This window comes from Nelumbo nucifera, chromosome 1, assembly GCF_055504915.1.
Source record: "Nelumbo nucifera cultivar China Antique chromosome 1, China Antique-T2T, whole genome shotgun sequence".
In the NCBI taxonomy this organism is placed as follows: Eukaryota; Viridiplantae; Streptophyta; class Magnoliopsida; order Proteales; family Nelumbonaceae; genus Nelumbo; species Nelumbo nucifera.
In genome coordinates, this window is record NC_142649.1 from 155,238,217 (window position 1) to 155,260,746 (window position 22,530).

Below are 22,530 nucleotides of genomic sequence, written 5' to 3' on the forward strand. Positions count from 1 at the left end.
TGGACACACCGCCCAGAAGCGCAGAGCGGCGCAGTCATAGGCAACAGCACGCACAGCGGGCCGCCCAGCAGCCCGGCAGCGCACCGCACGCACCGCCTGGCAGCGCGCAGTACGCACCGCCCGGCAGCGCGTAGCACGCACCGTCCAGCAGTGCCGCAGAGCAACCCGGCAGCAGCAGTAGGGCGGGGCCCACATGACAGCTCATCAGGGTGGGCCCACACTTATCTTACCACATCAGCTCTGCCCGCCAACTTGCCGCCAGCTACACCATTCCTCATCCCTTATCCTTATCCTTATCTTATCTTAAGTAAGAGTTGTGTTACCATTAGGAGTAGGTAATTAGGAGTTTGAGTTTAATTAGGAATTTCCTTCTGTAATCTCCTATTTAAGGAGCTACGAGTTGAAATAAAGTATTCAGTTTCCCAGTCAAGAAAAGAGTGAGGAGAGTTCGGGTGGTCTCTTGGACAAATCACCCATTAGGAGAGTTCGGGTGGTCACTTGGACAAATCACCCATTCAGTTTCCGCAATAGGGTCCGCACGCAAGGGAAGGCACAAGGGAAAGCAGAGCTTTCTCCCCGTGGACCGACCCGTGACAAGATCCTACGCGCGGGCCCATAACAGAGTCTTGAGGAGTACTACGCTAGTATGAGAAACATTCGTAATGAATTGAATGTTTATCACCCCCTCACTTCTAATGTCAAAATTCAGCAACAACAGAGGGAACAATTTGATGTGACTCGATTTTTTGTGGGGCTGAAATCTGAGTATGAACCAATGCGGGCTCAGATACTAGGAGGGTCAGCTCTCCCTTCCTTAGAAGAAGTGTTTGCTCGACTTAGGAGGATTTCCATTGGATCTACCGAGAAACCTAATGTTTCTGATAGATCAGCCTTTGCAGTATCCAGAGGCCATGGTGTTAGAGGTCGAGCTAGAGGAGCTCAGTTTGGCCATAGTGTCAACAGTGGACAGGCATATGGCCGGAGTGGTGGTAGTGGACCTACATATAACTGTGGTGGTGGTCATACTGGAGGTCGAGATTCAAGGGGAGCCCATGGCAGAGGACGTAGTTCGGATCCGAGGAAGTGTACACACTGTGGTATGGATGAACATACCATTAATTATTGCTATGACTTGCATGGTCCACCCTCAACTTGGGCCAATCATGCCATGACTAGTGACAGTAGCTTCAGACAGGAGAGTCATTTAGCTTATTAGATACCTTCTACATCCACAGATGTTACTAGGAAGGAGATGATGAGTGTTCCCTGTGATGAGTATGAGAGGTTTGTTCAGGCCACGTCTCAGCAGAACAAAGCCGCTCTCGCACACTCAGGTACAGCTTGTCTGGCATCCACACCCAATCCTTGGATTATTGATTCTAGAGCCTCCGATCACATGACTGGAACTCCAGGTGTGTTTTCTTCCCTCTCTCATTGCCCAACATCACAATCTATTACCCTTGCTAATGGTTCCACATCTTCCACTTGTGGTGTTGGTAATGTTAACATGGACCCTATATCCTTATAGTCATTTTTCTTTGGTTCATTCAGATGTTGGGGGTCCTTATAAAGTAATGTCATACAATGGATATAAATATTTTGCCATTTTTGTTGATGATTATTCAATGATGACGTGGCTCTATTTAATGAAAGAAACGAGTGAAGTGTTTACCATTTTCCAAAAAAAATTATGTTGAGATTCACAACCAATTTGGTGGTCACATTAAAATTTTTCATTCTATTATTGGACGTGAATATTTCTCTTCATCATTTCAAGAATACCTAGACCAACATGGCATTATCCATCAAACTTCGTATACCTACACCCCACAACAAAACGGAGTGGCTGAGAGAAAGAACCGTCATCTTCTGGAAACATCTTGATCCCTCATGCATCACATGAATGTCCCCAAATCTTTTTGGAGTGATGCAGTGCTTACTTCTTGCTTCTTGATTAACCGGATGTCCACGTCTATCCTCGATGGTCATTCTCCATTCACCACATTGTTTCCTACCTTGTCTCTGTTTCCTCTTTCTCCTCGGGTTTTTGGGTGTGTTTGCTCTGTTCATAATCTAGGGCCAAGAAAGGACAAGTTAGATGCACGATCTATTAAGTGCATCTTCCTTGGCTATTCCCAGACTCAGAAAGGGTATAAGTGTTATCATCCCAGCTCTCAGCGTTCCTTTGTGTGTGTTGGTGTTACTTTCTTTGAGTCTACTCCATTTTTCTTGGAGTCCGGCGATGTTTCTTCCTCTTCATCACCTCCGCCCCTTCCTCTTCCAGTTGTGGATTTTGTTCCTCTTGTTCCAGCTGTGACCAAGTCCTTGCTTCCGGTGCCACAACCTGTTGAACGACCACCTATCCATCACATGTATACACATCGCCCACATGTACTGGCTCCTCCTCTAACTCCATCATCGTCGACAGATCCGGTAGTTGTTCCCACACCAGCACCAACCCCAGTATCTGATCTTGATCTTCCCATTGTCGTGTTGAAAGGTAAAAGTAGTTGTACCCTTCATCCTATTTCTAATTATGTTTCACTGACTCACCTTTCTGCTTTCTCTTTGTTATCATCTGTTGTTATCCCTAAGGATGTCCAGGAAGCCCTTGCCTCTCCAGGATGGTGCCGTGCGATGGAAGAACTCTCAACTCTGACCCATAATCATACATGGGAACTCACCACTCTTCCTCCTGGTAAGCAGGTTGTTGGTTGTAAGTGGGTTTATATGGTTAAGTACTTACCTGATGGTAGTGTAGAGCGGTTGAAAGCTAGATTGGTTGCCAAAGGGTATTCCCAAACCTATGGTATTGATTACATAGAGACTTTCTCCCCGATTGCTAAGATTGGGTCAGTCCGTGTTGTGGTTTCTTTGGCTGCAATGTATAATTGGCCCCTCTATTAGCTTGATATCAAGAATGCCTTCTTGCATGGTAATCTGCTCGAGGAGGTCTATATGGAGCAACCACCGGGGTTTGTTACTCAGGGGAGGATGGAAATGTGTGCCAACTACTAAAGGCCATTTATGGGCTCAAAAAGTCTTCTCAAGCATGGTTTGGTAGATTTAGTGAGGTGGTAAAGAAGTTTGGTATGAAACAGTGCCAAGTTGACCATTCAGTCTTCAGTCATGACTCTCAAGCAGGGAATATCCTATTGGTGGTGTATGTAGATGATATTGTCATTACCAGAAAAGATAAAATGGGCATTGACAGGTTAAAGACTTTTCTATAGGAACATTTTCAGACAAAGGACCTTGATAAATTGAAGTATTTCTTGGGGATAGAAGTAGCAAGGTCTAAACATGGTATTAACTTGTGTCAGAGGAAATATGTTCTTGATTTGCATGAAGAAACAGGTTTGTTAGGTGCTAAAGCAACTGAAACACCTATGGAAACAAACACTAAGTTGAGCAGCAATATGGGTGAAGTGTTTGAAGACCCCGATAGATAACAGCAGCTGGTAGGTAAACTGAACTACCTTACCACCACTCGGCTAGACATTTCATTCGCAGTTAGTGTGGTAAGTCAATTCATGCAGAAACCTCTGGTTCCACATTGGGATGTGGTTCCAAGGATTGTGAGGTATTTAAAGGGGGCTCTTAGTCGTGGTTTGATATAGAGAAGTGGTGGAAAACTTGAAATAGAAGGATATACTGATGCTGATCGGGCTGGTTCTATATCTGATAGAAGATCTACCACGGGTTATTGCACTTTTCTTGGGGGTAATCTGGTGACGTGGAAAAGCAAGAAGCAGACAGTTGTGGCAAAAAGCAGTGCAGAGGCAGAATATAGAGCTATGGCATATACTACTTGTGAAGTAGTGTGGCCAAGGAACCTTCTACAGAAGATGGGATACACTGTTGATACTCCGATGAAACTCTACTGTGACAATCAAGCTACAGTTCATATTTCCTCTAATCCAGTGTTTCATGAGAGAACAAAGCACATAGAGGTTGACTATCACTTTGTTAGAGAGAAGGTGCTGAGTGGAGTGATAGACACTGCATATGTCAACACAGGGAACCAATGGGCAGATTTGTTTACTAAAGGATTGAGTCGGGGTAGAGTGGACTACAAATGTAACAAGCTGGGATTATACGATATATACTCTCCAGCTTGAGGGGGAGTGTTAGTGTTGAGTATGTAGGGGTATTTCTGTCTTTGTGCTTATGGTTAGGTACTGACGTGTAAGTTTATGTTAGATCTAATGTCCCTGTTTTGGAATGGTAGAATACTGATATGTTTCATTCTATTGCCAATGGGCATATTTATACAGTAAGCTGCTGCAATAAATAGAAAGAAAGAAAAATAGAAAGAAAAGAAAATAGAAAGAAGAAAAAATAGAAAGAAGAGAAAATAGAAAGTACAAAAATAGAAAGAAAGAAATAGAAAGAAAAAACTTTCTAAATCAATCTTTCCACAATCCTAGGAATATATACAATTCTATTTTCAGATCTGAACCAGTAACCCCACATTTTCCAACACTCCCCCTCAAGCTGGTGAATAGAGATCCTCCATTCCCAGCTTGGCTATAATTCTCCAAAAGTTTGTACTATTGAGCCCTTTAGTAAGTACATTGGCCAGTTGTCCTTTTGTAGACACATAGGGAGTGCAAATCAACTTGCTGTCCAGTTTCTCTTTCATAAAGTGTCGGTCAATTTCGATGTTCTTCGTCCAGTCATGTTGAACAGGATTGTGAGCAATACTGATGGCTGACTTGTTGTCACAATATAGTTTCATAGGCTCTTCTCGTGGAATCTTCAGGTCTTCTAAAATTATCTTCAACCAGAGTAATTCACACACTCCTTGTGCCATAGCCCTGAATTCTGCCTCTGCACTTGACCGAGCCACTACATTTTGCTTCTTACTCCTCCAAGTGACTAAATTTCCTCCTAAGAAGGTACAGTAACCAGAAGTGGACCGTCTATCTACTGGAGATCCTGCATAATCGGCATCTATATATGCTTCAAGAGTCAGCCCTCCATTTCTTCTGAATAAAATTCCTTTTCTTGGATTGGCTTTTAAATAGTGCAGAATTCAATGAGCAGCCTGCAGATGAACTCCTTTAGGATTATGCATAAATTGACTTATTACACTTATAGCATATGCAATATCCGGTCGTGTATGTGCAAGATAAATGAGTTTTCCAACTAGTCTTTGGAACATCTCCTTGTCTACACTTGCATTCTCGTTGGCTTCTCCAAGTTTATGATTGGGATCTATAGGCGTGGAAGCTGGTTTACATGCCATATTTCCTGTTTCTCTCAAAAGATCAACAACATACTTTTGTTGAGAGATAAAGATGCCTTGTTTAGAATGTGCAACTTCAATTCCGAGAAAATACTTTAGTCTCCCCAAGTCTTTTATCTCAAATTCTCTGGCAATGCAGTTTTTCAATGCTTCCTTCTCCTTTTATCATTCCCAGTAACGATTATATCATCCACATAGACTAATAATGCAGTAACTCCCCCCGAGGCTGTGTGTTTGATAAACAATGTGTGGTCACCTTGACTTTGCTTGTAACCTGTACTCAGCATTACCTTCGTAAACCTTCCAAACCATGCTCTCGGAGATTGTTTGAGACCGTATAGTGCTTTCTTCAACCAACAAACTTTGTTCCCTTTAATGCCTTCTCCAAAACCCAGTGGAATGTCCATGTATATCTCCTCTTCTAGATCACCATGGAGAAACGCATTTTTTACATCAAACTGTTGCAAATCCCAATTATAGTTAGCAGCCAACGACAGTAACACCCTTACTGTATTCATTTTAGCTACTGGGGCAAAAGTCTCCTGATAATCTACCCCATAAGTCTGTGTATATCCCTTGGCTACCAGGCGTGCTATGTACCTTTCTAATGACCCATCAGATTTGTACTTAATTGTGAACACCCATTTATAACCTACCGTCTTCTTGTTTTTTGGTAGATCCACAACTTCCCATGTATTGCTTTTTTCTAATGACTCCATTTCCACTCTCATGGATTTTCTCCACTCCTTATTAGAAAGTGCCTCGGCTAGAGTATTAGGAATTGGAATGGTGTTAAGGCTGGCTAGAAAACTTTTATGGGATTTAGAGAATCTTTGGAATGATACATATTTGGCTAAAGGGTACAATGGGCGTTTGGTACATTCTCTGGTTCCTTTTTTCAGTGCAATAGGTAGATCATACTCATACTCAGACTGTGAAGGTGTAGGTCCAGGTTCTAAGCATCCCTCAGTTCTAGGATTAGGAGTTGAATCTTGGACTTGCACTGGTTGAGGATCTGGATTTTTCCTCCTAGAGTAAACCTGCATATATCTCACATTATCATGCACATCATTCGTGGGGTTAACAGTGTCCGAATTTGATTCAATGGTCGGGTTGTTTGACTCTTGTTGAGACTCGGGAATGTGGGGCTCAGAGGAATGTGACTCAGAGGGATGTGATTCTTGACGATTGAATGTCTGTGAGGAGGGTAATACATCTAGGGAGAGTAGATCTGAGGCCTTATCTTCCATTAATGAGGGCTCCCCCTGAAGATAAGGTTGAGTGAAAAAAGATTTTCCTTCCTCAAATGTGACATCGATGGAGGTGTAGAATTTTCTGGTGGCTGGATGATAACATTTATAACCTTTCTGAATTGGGGAATATCCCAAGAAGACACACCTGATTGCTCGTGGGTCTAATTTTCCCTTATTATGGACATGGACAAAGGCAGTGCAGCCAAAAATTCTTGGTGTGAGATTATTTGAGGCTCGAATATCAGGGCAAAATTGAGAAAGGACTTGTATTGGGCTTCGGTTGTCAAGAACTTTAGATGGTAGTCTATTTATGGTGTAGGCAGCAGTAAGGACAGCTTCCCCCCAATATTGTTTTGGCACCTGATTTTGAAAGAGAAAGGCTCGGGTGGTTTGCAAAAGATGGCCATTTTTTCTCTCAGCTACCCCATTCTGTTGGGGAGTGTTAACACAGGAGGATTCATGCACAACGCCTTCTTCTGAAAAAATGGGGACAAATTCTGAGTTTGGACCATGTTATGAAAGTTGGGAAGAATCGTACCCACATCAGATTTAGACTTAAGAAGAAAAATCCATGTGACCCTAGTGCAATCATCAATAAAGGTGACGAACCATCTGGAACCAGTAATGTTGGGAATTTGAGAAGGGCCCCATATATCCAAATGAATCAAATAAAAAGGAGTTGAAGATCTTTTATTACTGATTGGGAAATAAACCCTTTTGTGCTTAGCAAGTTCACAAACATCACAATGAAAGGTTTCAACATCAATTCCTTTAAACAAGGAAGGAAGCATTGTTTTTAAAATAGGAAATGAAGGATGACCAAAACGGAAATGATGACGCCAAATTAAATCTTTATTGGAGGTAGATAAGAATGACTCGTGTGTGACATGCATAACAGTGTGAGATGATTTGCTGGTTGCTTCAAGGTAGTAGAGTCCATCTCTTTCCTTAGCAAGTCCAATCTTCTTCCCCGAAACCTGGTCCTGAAATACACAGTAAGAAGGGAAGAACACAACATTGCAGTTCACATCATGGGTGAGTTTATGTATAGAAATAAGGCTAGTGGATAACTTAGGAACATGAAGCACATTTTTAAGTAATAGGGATGGAGTAATTTGAATATTCCTAATCCCTACCACTGTGGTGAAAGAACCATCAGCAACAGAAATTTTTCTATTACTAGGACAGGGTGTATAGGTGAGAAAATGTAGTGAAGAGGGTGTCATGTGGTCAGTAGCTCCAGAATCAAGAATCCATGGAAAAACACTAGCCGAGGCATGTAATCCTAGAGATAAAGACTCACTTGAGAGAGCAAGAGAGGTAGAACCACTTCCTAGTTTCAAGGATTTCAGAAAGCACCTTAGCCTTTCAATTTCTTCATCATTAAATGGTCCCTGACTTGAGTGTTCTTGCTGTGGGGTTGTGGAGACATTATGGGCCTGTTGAACTCCTTTTGAAACTCCTCGATTTCCCCATTCCTTGCTGGATGTGGGAGGTTTCCCATGAAGTTTCCAGCACCGATCTTTCGTGTGTTTGGGCTTCTTGCAATAGGTGCACCAGAGGTTATCGTTAGAGTCACGGGTGGTTGTGTCACGAGCCAAGTTGTGATTGTTCTCACCCTTTGAACCACTGTAACTTCCTCCCCTTGCCACCATGGCTGAGCCTTCGGGATCTTTAGGCTCAAGCATGATTCCACGACGGCTTTCCTCAGCTCTAACAAGGGCTATGACTTCATTCAATGGAGGCACTTCTTCTTTGCCAAGAATTTGTATTCGGACCTGATCAAATTCAGCATTCAGTCTGACCAAAAAATCATACACCCTATCTCTTTCAATAAAATTCTTCAAGATCACAGCATCATCTGCGCACTTTGTCTCAAGAACCCGATAATGATCAAGCTCATGCCAAAAATTTTGCAGCAGATTTGCATACTCTGTAACACTCTTGCTCCCTTGTTTGGCCACCACAGTCTTCACTTTGACCTCATAGACACAAGCAGCGTCATGGGCTTTGGAATAGGTTTGTCGAACAGCATCCCAAATAGCCTTTGCAGAGGGAAGAAACATACAAGTATCACTGATCTCGGGTGTCATTGAACTCCACAACCATGACAAAATCATGGAGTCCTCTTCGTCCCAAGCATCAAAATTTGGCTCGCCCAACCTTGGTCCTGTTCCAAGGAGGTGACTAATTTTTCCTTTTCCCTTCAAATAGGTACGCACTAGTTGTGACCACTTCAAGTAATTCTGGCCATTCAGTCTATATGTTGCCTGAATATTCTGCAAATCACCAGTGTGAGGATGAGAATTTGTTGTTCCTTCATCGGTTTGGATGGGAGCACTTGTTGCAGTCATGCAGGACATTGTTAATGGAGGAAAAATAAGGCCAGCAGGAAAGGAGAATAAAGGAACACTTCTGGTTACAGATCAACACTGAAGGCCAGAAGAGAAAAACACAAAAAACTGGCAATGAAGGCCGAAAAAATCTCAAGGTTGACAAACCTAGAGCTCTGATACCATGTTTTGGAATGGTAGAATACTGATATGTTTCATTCTATTGCCAATGGGCATATTTATACAGTAAGCTGCTGCAATAAATAGAAAGAAAGAAAAATAGAAAGAAAAGAAAATAGAAAGAAGAAAAAATAGAAAGAAGAGAAAATAGAAAGTACAAAAATAGAAAGAAAGAAATAGAAAGAAAAAACTTTCTAAATCAATCTTTCCACAATCCTAGGAATATATACAATTCTATTTTCAGATCTGAACTAGTAACCCCACATTTTCCAACAGTCCCTAACTTAAGTAGGGACACGTGTGACTTTTCCACAATATTTTAGTAATATAAAACAGATTGGCCGAATGGGAGGGTTGATTTTTCTCTCATTCGAGCAAAACCTTTTCCTCCTCATCCTCTCTTCTACTCTTCTCCTTTCTCTCTTTCTCTCTTTCTCTCCTCTCTTTTCCTTGACTGTTATCAGTCTAACAGGCAAGCTGAACTCTAATACAAATAACCAGTATGATGTTAAACATCTTTCATTCTTAAGTCTATGAGTCACCTTTGTACTAAGCCCCTTGAGGCAAGCCCAAACAAGCCCATGTTAGGGTCTTAAATTCTTATCACCAGAGCTCTGAGCACCCCTATTTGCTAATATTGTTCATCCATTCTTCCTAAAATAGATTTTAAAAATATAATTAAAATAATAAAATCACTTTTATAGGAATCAAGAATTTTAAGGCCTTAACATGGACTTGTTTAGGCTTGCCTCAAGAGGCTTGTACCCATTCCAACCGCTAGGCTTAAAAAAGAGTAAAATGCACAAAATACGAAATGTCGCACACCTAGGGTGAAGCACAAGGCACACTAAGCACAAACCTTTTGAAAGTGTTGCACCTGGGGAGGCCTAGGCAAGGCGCATACCTTAAAATGCGCTTGCCTGTGCACATTTTAAATCATTGGACCTCCCCCAAGTGATCATTCTCAACACCCTCCATCAAAACCTATTGCCCAACCTCCTCACCCATCTTATCCCCATCAGCCCCTTTCTCAACAATTTCGGTCTCAAAACCTTCCTCCTCCTCCTCTTCTCTTTCTTCATCCCTTTAATTGCCCTTTGAACCTCCTTCTTTGCCAAAACACCCTCAATCTCTCCCCCTACCACTCCTTCCAATCTTTTTACATGCTCTTCCCTTCCATATGTTGATGCTGACCCATTTCCTTTCCTGTTTCCATCAGCAACCTGTTGCAAATCATTACCTTCAATAGAAACCTATATCTCATCCAAAACTTTCACTGCTTCGCTACCAACCTTATTTCCACCACTTCCTTGACACCCATCTGAAACACTCTCATCCACATCATACCCAACGTCCTTATGCCTCACAAATGGAGGCCTATCTTTATCATTATAAATAAATTTTGTTCCTCTCCACAGTCCACAGAAAACTGTCTGCAATGCCCTACGGGTATTCAAACACCTCGTTTACTCGACTGTTATCCACCACCTCCCCTGATGCATTTGCCTCCATCTTCGAAAAAGACAAAGATAGACCCACATTTAGGTCTATTAGTTGTCCTACTTCATTTGACATCACGTGCTCCATAAAGGAGTCATGTGACTCAACAAAATTGGGCCTAAAACACCTTGGCCCAGCACCACTAACAATTTTATTAGTGGGGTCAAGCACCCCATATTCCATGGGCTTGATTGTCAGTACATTATTTGTCCATACACCATCACCTTAGCCTCCCCCATGTGACCACTTGAGTTACCTCACACCAAAACTTGAAATGCCAGTTCAGATGAATCTGGTCAGTTTGCACCCAATTCATCTTCTTGAATGCTCGGTTTTCCCTCTTCATGCACATTAAAACCAATATCCAAATGATTAATTGCACCATTTGTTAATGCCTAAGCAGAAGTCCTGTGGTCCTGCCACACATCAGCCCAACTCCTTTTTCTAGGCATCAAAATACTTCCTCTTGTCTCCCCTCTTTTAATGTTTCCAAATTTTTTTTACCCAAATTTAAGAGAATTCGTTTCTGTGTTTCTGACAAAAAACAAATTGAGAAAATTCTACCAACATTTGAACCACCCAACCTCATATTGCCACATAGAATTTCTTCTTCAATCTTTTCATCTTCTTCTCTACGAGCTTCCTTCCACAAAGAAGACTAAATGGAGGACATCAGCCATAAAGAATAGAGCAAACCACCTGCAAGCACCTCAACCTTCCTCAGAATGTCACCTGGCCTTACTCCATTTAACATCAGAGCAGTGGAGCAAATCAAATTGGAAAATTCCTCCAGCTTTCCACCATAGACAGAAACAACTGATTCAAACACCTCTTTCTTCTAGAGATGAAATGGCAACCCAATAATCCATACACTGCACCATCTTCCATATAAAAAAGTTTGAATTTGATAATGGGCACCATTTGGACACCGTAACAATACCAAAATCAGACTGAGCAACCAACTACCTCTATGTAGCAAGCAAAAACAGCAGAAAGAGTAGAATCAATAAAAAAGAGAAGGGTTGTATAGGCAAGGCAATCTAATTCTACTAGCAGGAAACAGAGTCACAAAGGCACCAGACCAATCCCTTGAGTTTGTGAGGTTGCAAGCTTGTTTTAGGAAGTGAAACCAGACTTACAAACATGTATGAAGAGGGAAAAGAGAGAGAAGAGAGAGGTAGAAGAGAAAGGAGATGGAATAATTTTAGGAAAACAAAATTCAAAGTAAGAAAAAGAAAGAACCAAAAGGGAATTTGAAGCATAGTACACGGCATGTATTCTGTTATTGGGGAGCTAAGATATTTTATCTCCCCTCTTGTATCCATATTCCCTCTTTTCTCTTAATTTAATGAAGCTGGTGTTATTGATCAAAAAAAAGCATAGTACATGGCATATATGGGGCTGGCTACATGTATCCTGTTTCACCACACCATTCTGTTCAATGCTATATCCATTGTTAAATTACTAGTGTGTAAATCATTTCTAATACTACCCATGTCCTTTTTGGTCCATCTGTACCCCTTCTAGCCCCTTCAACTTGCAACAGATCTTCTTCTTATGGATGTTGTCAATAGGGATGGCAATGGGGAGGGTTTTATAAATTCTAGATCCTCTCCGCCTCCCCAATCCCTATCCTTCCAAAACCTAAAGTAGGTTGGATTTTCAGAATCCAAACCCTCCCCACACATGCAAATTCAAAACCCTACCCTCCCCACATTTGAGGGTGGGGCAGGTCAGGTTCAGAATCCATATCTAATTAGAATACATAAGTCCATATGCCTTACAACAGCAAAATCAACATCCAACACTAGGGGTGCAACTGCCCCAAATCAAGCCAAACTTCAGCATGTCTTGGCTCAGTTCAACTAAATATTTGATAACATTGATGTCAGCTCGAAAGGTCAACAAACTAATATATTTTATATTTCATAACTGTACAATATATATATATATATATGTGTATGTATATATATAACCGGGCTCACAAGTATTCGAGCCAGGCATTTTATTGGTTGAATACAAGTTCAAATCAAGACTAATCAAGCCCAAGCCCAAACAGTTCATTAGAGTTCGATTCAATTGTACCTCTATGCATAATGTTAAGTTCAGTTCATAAGGCATAAAACCTGAGACAGAAACCAATAGGGGTAGAGGAGGCTTGGGTTTAGTCTAAAACCATACCCTACCCGTACCTGTACATGGTTGTAAAATCCTAAAACCTGTCCCCAACCCAAAATCCATTTTCCAAAAAAAAAGCCTGTCAGGGCTGGTAGGGATGGCTACCCGCCAGGTAGGGTGCAAATTGCAATGTAGTGTCAAATGTATTCATGCTCTTTCACTTGAATAATGAAAACAAGTAATAGACCATTACAAATACCTGCAAAGCAAGCTCCCTTGTAGGAGTCACAATGAGAGCCCGAAGAGGACTTCCCTGAGCACCTTTCTCTACTGCATTTCCATTCTCAGAAAGCTTTTTAGCAGCTTTTTCCCTTTCTTCAAGAAGACGTTGCAAAATGGGCAGCCCGAAGGCAAGCGTCTTCCCAGATCCCGTCTCTGAAGCACCAATGACATCCTAACAAAATAATTTGTATGAATTAACAACGGATTGGAAGTCTTAGCTACTCAATACAATTAATGGAAACCAACCTTTCCTTGGTGAGCAGCAAGAGGAATACAAGCCTTCTGTATGGGAGTGGGCTCCTTGAATCCAAGCCTGTATATCGATTTCATGATCAAAGGATGGAGCCTCAACTCATTCCACACATAAAATTCAGCATCATCAACAACTGAATCTCCTTGAACATCTTCACTGGCATTATTGCCTGGTTCTTCTGCTGGAATAGAAGAAAAATTTTACCATATTGGCACCAATTGCAACGAATTTTTAATACAAAATCCAATGCACAAGTTTTCAGTATGAAGAACCATCTAAACATGATAAACCAAATAAATAAAACTAACAAACCGGAAAGCTGTTCCCCGTCCTTCTTGTTCTCTGTTTTCTTCTTCTTCGCTTTCCTCTTCTTCTTCTTAGTTTTCTTCTTTGCTTTCCCCTCATCCTCGGCATTCTCCTCACTATAATCTTCAGAATCATCACCAGAAACACCATCCGCTGCCTTTCTCTTCCGATTCCTTGATTTGGAAGAACTAAAAGGTTCTTCTGCCGCTTCTTTTTCATCTTTTCCAGGTTCAGGAATCACAAAACCGTACTCGGATTCGTCAATCTCTTCAAGCGAAAGAAAACCTGCATTAATCCATTCCAAAAATGACAAGATGAAAAACATGAAACCCAGAAAACAAAAACCCTAATTTCTACAGATACAGAGACTAAATGAAATTGACAAGCATGGACCTCCTTCGAGGTTGTTGGTTCCGCCGAAAATAGCAAAAGGATCCTCCACGGGAAGAGATTCGTTCCATGGCAATGCACTCAGACGCTCTACTTCTGGGTTCTTTGCTGTTTTCTTCTTAGGTTTCTTCTTTGATGATTGAGAACGAGAAGCAGCAGCTGTGGCGGCCATCTCTGTGAGAGTGAAGAATGGAGCACAGTTTGGCGGCAGTTACGTCCTCTGTATGACTATTTGTTGCTCTAATTCTATGCCGGTCCAAAGCTTTTAGACCAACTTGGGTAAACCATCCTGGTCCAGATATACAAAATAAATAAATACAAATAAAAATAATAAATATCTCTGGCTGTGGTGGATTTTCCTTTTCCTCCTGGAACTTGGAAGCAAAGCAATTTCTGAAAATCTAGCTTTCAGTGGCATTGAGCTCTGACAAGTGACAATGGCTTCTCTTCGCTTGCATCTTCTCTCCAATCTCCATTCCAGTCCAACGCTCTTATTTCAGAGAAATCCCCATCAAATCCCCTCCCTGCATTTCCCTCTCAAACCTTGCCAGAAGGTTTCCCGCCAAAAGAGATGCTTGACCGTTTCGTTTGCACTCACAGAATCAGATTCCCCCAAATCAATTGAGACCCAATCCCTCCTCCAAGATCTTGCAGTACTTATCAGACTCCTTGTCTTAATTAACATTGATTGCCTTGGGCTATGGCCTCAAACTTTCGATTCAGTTAGTAAGTAGTAACTGTTGTTGCCTGCAGGATAGTTTTGCTCTTCCTCCTGATTACTTGGCACAGCTCCCCCGCGATCTTCGTCTCGATGTATGTAAGCGCTTCACGATATGTCCCTTTCCTAATAATAAAATTATAAGTTGGTTAAATTTTTAGCTGTGATTGAAAGAGTTTTGGCAATGTTGTCGGGATTCATCAAAGCTGAATGACGCCGCTTTTGATCTTGCTAACGGGCCGGTCATCGATGAGGTTAGTGATACTTTTATACATCAATCAATTAATGTTACAGTTGGCATTCAAAAATTTTCTTTAGGCTCCGTTTGGGAAGAGTGCAAATACAAGGTTTACAAATACAGTATAGTTTGGGAAGAGTGAAAATACAGATATGTACTGTGCAAAACCTTGTATACAATGTTTCTAAGTCTTGTATTTGTACTCTTCCCAGACTGAGCCTCTTATATAGGTTCTTCGCTGTAGCCTGTTATAGGGGTTGAAACAGATACATTGCCTAGGTGCCAGGTCCTGTCCATGACAAATACTGCAAGCCTGATCCTGACTATGCGATTGAGTCATTTCCATATTTAACGAAATGGGATTGCTTATGCTAATCATGATATTATGACCAAATGCAGTAGTTGTAGAACCTTCTTCATGTTCAGCATATTCATGGTTTGATGAACTAAACATCTACCATGACTTTGGGTCCAAAAGGATCTAGTTAGCTTGAAAACTTGCTTGTTTGGGCCTTGGTAAGTTGCTACTTCTCACACTTTGTGTGTTCATTCAGGTGAAAAAAAAAAAGAATGTAGGAAGCAGATACTACCAAATCCATTAGAAGAGATAAGGAGCTCATCGTAGATATTTGTGAACTTGGTATCATCTGCCCATCATTGTGATATATTCCCCCCAAGGAATCCAAGCTACAGTGCCCATGACCACTGTTAAGAAATTATTTCCATTATGATCTTTGTCAATAAATGTCCAGTTTCCACCAGGCTCAGTTTGGAAGGAGCACAAATACAAATATATAGAGTGCAAAACCCTGTATTTTGTATTATTTATATGTATTTGTACTTTTTCCAAACTGAGCCCTAAGGGTTTGGTAATTTGCATGCAAACCTTAATGTGGTTTTATTGACTTTTATCTCATAGTTTTTTGCTATTTGGTCCAAATGAAAACTATTAGGTGATCTGTAATCCAACTGCTTAACATCTGAACCTAATTGAATATCTCACAATTCATTTAAATATTTTTCTTACATGTGTAGGCATTACTTGGTGAGTTATGATACCTGAAACCTTCAAACAACTTATGCTTATATTATCATTTTCAGTGTGGTCAAGAGCTAGGAGAAACACTGTTGAACCTATCACGAGCATGGGAACTAGCTGATACATCAACTTCCTGTAGTTTAGCAAGCAAGCTTCCCTCATTGGAGGGTTCTTTAACAAACAATGCCAAATCAGGTAAAATTAGAGCAGATGCTTATGAGTTTTATCCTTATTTTCTTGGTATATCTTTTGGACAGCAATGTTATTTTGTTCATCCGGTGCAGCATTTGGAAAACGCTTGGTATCTGCTGGAAGGAGATTTGAATCCATGGGACTGTATGGTCAAGGGGAGTTACAAAGGGTAATATCAAAAAGAAATTGCGTCTGTCCTATGAATAATGTTCTTCTTGATTTAATCAACTTACATTTGCAATTATCCATAAAAACTGATGATGCTTTTCTTATTTATTTGCTGTTGATTTGTAAAGAGATCAACTTTTGTACTTTGGGTAATTAACTTGTATGGGATAAATAGAATAAAAAATGTTATGAAACATTGAAACTAATCTGTTGATAGTTCAAAGTGATATTTTTTCTCTTTCTTTAATTTTTAGTGCACAAAGTATACTTTAGTCATATCATAGGGAGATTGTATAATTGAATATTGTTAAAGATCCATATATGGAACTTTTTTCTCCTGCACTGCTATGAGAAGGAAAACTATTACATGAAGCATTTGGGAAACAAAAGTATCTGCTTCTTGTGTTACTACCATGCAATACATATTTTTCTTCTTGTACCTTCTTACTCAAGTAATAAATTAGCCAATTGATTTGTCTCCAAGTATCTCACTAGAGCAAAAAAGAGTATTTTATTCATTCGTTTTGAGCAAGAATATAAACAATTTGGCATCAAGAACAGTAAAACAGTTTAGCCGAGACCTTAGCTAAACAAGGGGTCTATAGGGCACAGCTTTTCTGGGCTTCAATCTAATGTATAGAGCATATGTTATGAAATGTTAGGCATATTGTACATAATATTATTTTTACTGAAACTAATAAAAGTTGAACAGTTACCTATCAAAAAACAATTATATTTTTGTAAAGAAAAAACAATCGGGATCCATTTTGTTGCTGCTAATAAGAGATGCAGATAAATTGGCTATCAATGGCTGCTTCAACGAATGAACTACAAGAATACTAGTGCTGATAATAGGAAGCATAATAATACTAGTAAGTAGTCACAAACTAAACCACCACTTAGTGTCATTCAGCAACATCCTGTTCATTTTTTATTTGATCAAATACAATGCCAGGAATAAGAGGGGCTCTGTTTTGAGTTTTTCTATTTATTTTTATTATACATCTGCTTACTAACCATATGATATTTTGGTATCCAAGAATAGCAATCTGAAGTGTTTGAGAACCTGTCACATTTCCCATTGGAAAACCCTTTTACTTTTTTCCTAATTTCTTGGTCTTGGTACAATTTATTATTTGATTTGGATCTCATGTCTAGGATTGGTTTAGCTGCAATGGAGTTGACAGTAAAGCTTCTTTCACCAATACAACTCCTGTCGAGTTAAAACATGTTACTTGTTGTCATTTAGTACATTGATATGCATAGAGAATACATGTATACATACTATCAGATTTACACAAGTAGATGACCATGACCTAACCTTCAGAGAAGCTACTCCAGAAATAAGCTGTAGTTAGTAACCAGTGTTTTCAACCCGTCATTGACCCAGACGGTGAAATAGTTTGAACTGTCACCTGGTCCTGATTCCAGGTCTGGTTTTCCTCAAACCTGACTTTTGACCACAAACCATTGACTTGGTCAAAAACCATCAGACCCGGACGGTTGAACTGTTGACTCATTCAATCCAGTCACGGGTCATGAGTTACACACTAAAATTTCCGGAGGCCATAACTTTGTGCTTGGTTGTTTGACTGGGGTGATCTTTCTATTGATTTGGGGTAACTGTTCAAGATTATGCATCCCAAGACACCTTGTGCTGCTATTTTTCACCAAAAAACCTTTTTTTCCTCAAATCCCAATTTTTAACATTTTTTTACAAATCAAAAATTAAAAACTGGAATAAAAAATATGAAGTAAACATAAAACAATACTTATATTACATGTAAGATATAATTATAAATTATTTATTGATAAAATACATATATATATATATATATATATTATTACATATGTGCTGATGTGTCACAGTCTGACCCATTCAACCCAGACAGTTGACCCGTGACCTAGAGGCAAAAATGGTTTGGCCTCCAGTCGGTTTTTAAAACATTGGTAATAACTAGAATTGTGGAAAGTTTCTTACCCTCTTGGTCCTTGGGGAAGTCCACTTCTGGTGAATGTTATGATTGTGGCAATTTGGATGTCATCATTCTGCTATACAATGCAAAATGACCTACTTATTATTTATGCCTGTCCCTTCCAACTTTCCCTTATCACCTAATGTAATTAAACTTATTTGATACCTATCTTCAAGGTACATATGAAAAACAATTGTAATTAAAGGCCATGTAGATTGCTTAGGTTGGAAATCCCTTCAAAGACAGTAATTGTGTTCTTCATGACTATGGACTGTCTTAAATAGTTAAATTAGTAGGATGTGTTTGGATTTTCTCTGTGTTTGGAATCCAAGCAGCCAAAGGAATTACCTGACTTTTTGCTGTAAAAGGTTCTTCTTCATTTGCTTCAGGAGAATTACCTGCTTAATATGTACAATATGTTCTTTAATAGTAAAATAAAATGCATTAAAACAAAAGAGGGCATCTCTTGGGGGAAGGGAATGGTAACTGGAAGCAAACAAAGAGCATGATGCAACTTAAATCAGGTAAAACCAATGGCATTTTGGATTCCAAGGGACCAGATATAGTGTTAAAATATCATCATTCCCCTTCAACTTAGTTATAAGCAATGATTTGGCTCGTTTGGAAACACTGCAGATTGCTAAATCAATGATCAAGGCTGGAAAGCTATTGTTAGCAAGCCCAGTAACGACAGTTACCAATGAAGAACCCAAAAAAGAAAGTCGAACTTTGAAAGTAAGCTTGGAAATGAATCTTAAATCCTTTATTGCATGTTGCCCTCAAAGTTCAAGCTGACATAATGTTTTATTCCAACCAATTGCAGTTTGGAGAATTACAGGTTGAGATAACTTCAGATAAAGCCAACATTGGAGCAGCAATTGGTTTTGTTTTTGGGTAACCATCCTCTTTTGTATTATAAATCTTCTATGTGTACTTCTCAGAGGAATATGGATTTGTGGTAATAGCCAGATTGTGTTAATTGCCTCCAAACTTTTAATCTTAGGATTCTCTCATGGGGACTAACCCAAGGCATCCAAAACATCCCAGAAAGCTCACTACAATATGCAAATGATAATGCATTGCTGCTGGCCAAGGTGCTTGTTTCTTTTTCACCACTTTTTATCTCTTTCATATTGCCTTGTACATCAATGTTGATGCATAAAACAATATGGCATTATATGCAGTCACTGAGGGGAGCGCTACTGGCACTTGGCTACTCATCAACATTCTTGTCTGTTTTTGCCTCAGTAGGACTTTTACTACTTGGGAGACAGCTGAAATCCAAACAACAGTGAAGTTTCAAGAGAATCATTAGCCTCAATCATATTTGTAATGATGATGCATCTACATAATTGTGTATAACAGAAAGAAGCCAGTAAAAAGTTGCATCATTGAAGATTACGAGTTGCAACACATGCATATGCCTAATCCTTTTCATGTTTTGATTGGTGAGCTGAAATAGAATGCAATTGGGTTGGTATGAGAAAGAAAAGGATCAAGTGAAAAGTGGTAGGGAGCCCTGGAGGGGGGATATGTTGCAATGACCACTGCTACTTACAATACTATGGCATGCACTAATAAGCAACTAAACATGTACATATAATGTGTACGTTAAATTCATGGGGAGATCTCAATGTACGGCTGGATGCGTGCTCTCAGCATGTTTGCATGCTTGTTGGTTTCAGGCTTTCAGCAGATCAATTGATGATGTCCATCATTCATTTAATGAGAAGGGAGTGCTACTGAAACTCCGATTGCACCAATTCAACCATTTCAATGACAGATGGAAACCAAGGGCAAAACAGCAGAACCCTAGTTTATTGTCCATTTGGTGAATGCATTGACCCAAAAAAAAAACCTCAGGTGGGCAAGTTTCCTTTGTTTCCTTTTAGCAGGTAGGTGATGCATCTGTTGAGAGCATCGTGCCATAGAGTTGAAGTCAGACGATGTAATGGAACAAGATATAAGAGATGGTAGCGTAGCCTGGTTTAGGAAATTAACATCATCTCCTCCCCCCCCCCAATCCTTTTGTGACAATAGTTACCAGATCCACAGCTTGGTTTGATGGATGCTCAATGCACTGGCCCCACATGTGTAGTTTGGTTTGAAAATCTAATTAACCACATCTAATTCAACATTAATGCTCAATTAATGACTGATTTGTTTGATAGCTAAATTTACAATGTTCTGAACTGCTAGGGTGATGCCATTTTTAATTCAGTAGTTCTATCACTGATAATGTATAACAATGTATTTTCTATGACAGAACATCTCTGTTGATAGAGCACAATGGTCTTAGAATAAAGACTGAGTTGAGTTGAGTTGAGTTGAGCTGAGATGGATCTTCTATCATTCATTTGAAAGAAAGTAAAGACCATTTTGTATTGAAATCAGAAAGGTGGAAGTTGCCGAATTTCATAAGCCAAAATGCATGACTATCTTAATTCATCCTTCCCGGTTGAGTTCGGCTTCAGTCCAGGCACCCTTAGTCAGGGCACCGTTCGCGTATTTGGTGTGAAGGGCTGTAGCATGCGAGGATGTTTCACCCCGTTTGTGAAACTCGTCGTTAGTGAAGTTAAGCAAAATGAGTCGTTTTGCTCCTCTCCTCTCCCTTGAGTGTCGTAGAGACATCTCTCTTCCCTCTCTCTCCCCCCATCTGCCTGGCGGCAACTTAACAACCATCACCGCCAGCGATAAACAACTATCACCAGCAGCGGGATATTCTCACACTTCATTCAATTCTTGGCAACAAGTAATTAATTTCGTTAGTCTCTGCAAATTCTGGTTTTTGATCTGCCCGATTGTTTATGCATACTAATATCTCAAATTCTCAATTTGGTTTTGTTTACTAGGTGGTCGAAAATCGTGAAGCAGCTCCCTAGACAAACTGATAATGAAATTAAAAATTTCTGGAACACCCGCCTAAAGAAGCTGATGAAGATGGGTATCAATCCGATCACCCACCAACCTCAAACTAACTTCTTCATGGACCAACCCCATCTGTTACATCGGGCTACTACTCCACCAGAAGCTTATGAGTTGGGTAAGCTTCAGTATTTTCAATGCCTCCTCCAGACGGCAGCTTTGTTGATGGCAAACTCTTCCATCAGTTCCATGAACAACAGCCTAGTACTGAACTCAGTCTTGAATGAAAATCCTGTTTTAGGTTCATCACAACTCGACAATCTCACCCTGTTTTCTGTTGGAATTGCATCTCAAGCTTTGCCTTCTTCAATCCTTTCCTCTCGTTTGCTTGCAGATATGCAGCTGCCACCTTTGAACAATGTGATGGACCGAGGAGAAAGCAGCCAACAATCACCTTGTATTCATCCTCCCTCTCTTTCATCACCCCCACCCAAGGTTCAAAGTATCGGAAACGCTATGCGTACCGTAAAGGCAAATTTAAGAGATGTATCGGGATATACCTTGGATACGCATGGATACGGACGAAAAATTAAGCTACGCATGGAAACACGTGGAAATGCTATAAATACTCCAATAAATCATAAATAAACATCAGTATCACTAAATATAAGACATAAATGGGCTATTTATGCATAAAAATAACATGTTTTAGTGGGTTTTATGACAAAAACATATTATAATCAATATACAAGAATAAAAACATACTATTTAATAAAGTACTTAATTCAGTTCCAATGTGTTTGCTTGTTTTATTCTAAAAATTAAATTAAAATTAAGAAAAGTAAATATGAAATAGCAAAATTGAATGGATTTATGGACATAATAGATCAAGTAATTATTTTGCATGTTTCATTCTAATTTTCTAAAAAATAAATAATTATTTATTTTTATTCAAATAATTATTTTGGATGTTTTATTCTAAATATTAAATTAAAATTAAGAAAAGTAAATATGTAATAGAAAAATTGAATGGATTTATGAACATATTTTCTAAAACTGAATAATTATTTATTTTTATTCAAATAATTATTTTGGATGTTTTATTCTAAATATTAAATTAAAATTAAGAAAAGTAAATATGTAACAGAAAAATTGAATGAATTTATGAACATAATAGATCAAGTAATTATTTTGCATGTTTCATTCTAATTTTCTAAGAACTGAATAATTATTTATTTTTATTCAAAAAATTATTTCGAATGTTTAATTCTAAATATTAAATTATAATTAAGAAAAGTAAATATGTAACAGAAAAATTGAATATGGACATAATATATCAAGTAATTATTTTGTATGTTTCATTCTAATTTTCTAAAAACTGAATAGTTATTTATTTTTATTCAAATAATTATTTTGCTTGTTTTATTCTAAAATTTAAATTAAAATTTGGAAAAGTAAATATGTAATA

General features: G+C 39.3%; 2 protein-coding genes across 3 annotated transcripts in view; one reads left to right on the top strand and one right to left on the bottom strand.

Annotated features, from left to right (window-relative positions):
- Positions 1-14,081, bottom strand: part of LOC104602729 (P-loop containing nucleoside triphosphate hydrolases superfamily protein) — a 59,497-nt gene extending 45,416 nt beyond the window's left edge. The window contains exons 1-4 of one of the 2 annotated variants that reach the window (XM_010266511.3): positions 13,870-14,081; positions 13,483-13,761; positions 13,164-13,348; positions 12,895-13,089 (exon numbers count right to left, since the gene is read on the bottom strand). In XM_010266511.3, the coding sequence (XP_010264813.2) occupies positions 12,895-13,089; positions 13,164-13,348; positions 13,483-13,761; positions 13,870-14,038 (828 nt within the window). In that variant the 5' untranslated portion in view covers positions 14,039-14,081. Of the gene's footprint in view, positions 1-12,894; positions 13,090-13,163; positions 13,352-13,482; positions 13,762-13,869 lie in introns of both variants that reach the window. The other variant, XM_010266510.3, reaches the window with a different exon arrangement.
- Positions 14,082-14,200: 119 nt separating this feature from the next.
- Positions 14,201-19,598, top strand: LOC104602728 (LOW protein: ammonium transporter 1-like protein). Its single transcript, XM_010266509.3, has 9 exons — positions 14,201-14,519; positions 14,620-14,679; positions 14,791-14,838; positions 15,924-16,056; positions 16,146-16,222; positions 18,834-18,932; positions 19,021-19,091; positions 19,201-19,291; positions 19,382-19,598. The coding sequence occupies exons 1-9, from the start codon at positions 14,304-14,306 to the stop codon at positions 19,490-19,492; spliced, it is 906 nt and encodes a 301-aa protein (XP_010264811.1). The 5' UTR covers positions 14,201-14,303; the 3' UTR covers positions 19,493-19,598.
- Positions 19,599-22,530: the final 2,932 nt, after the last annotated feature.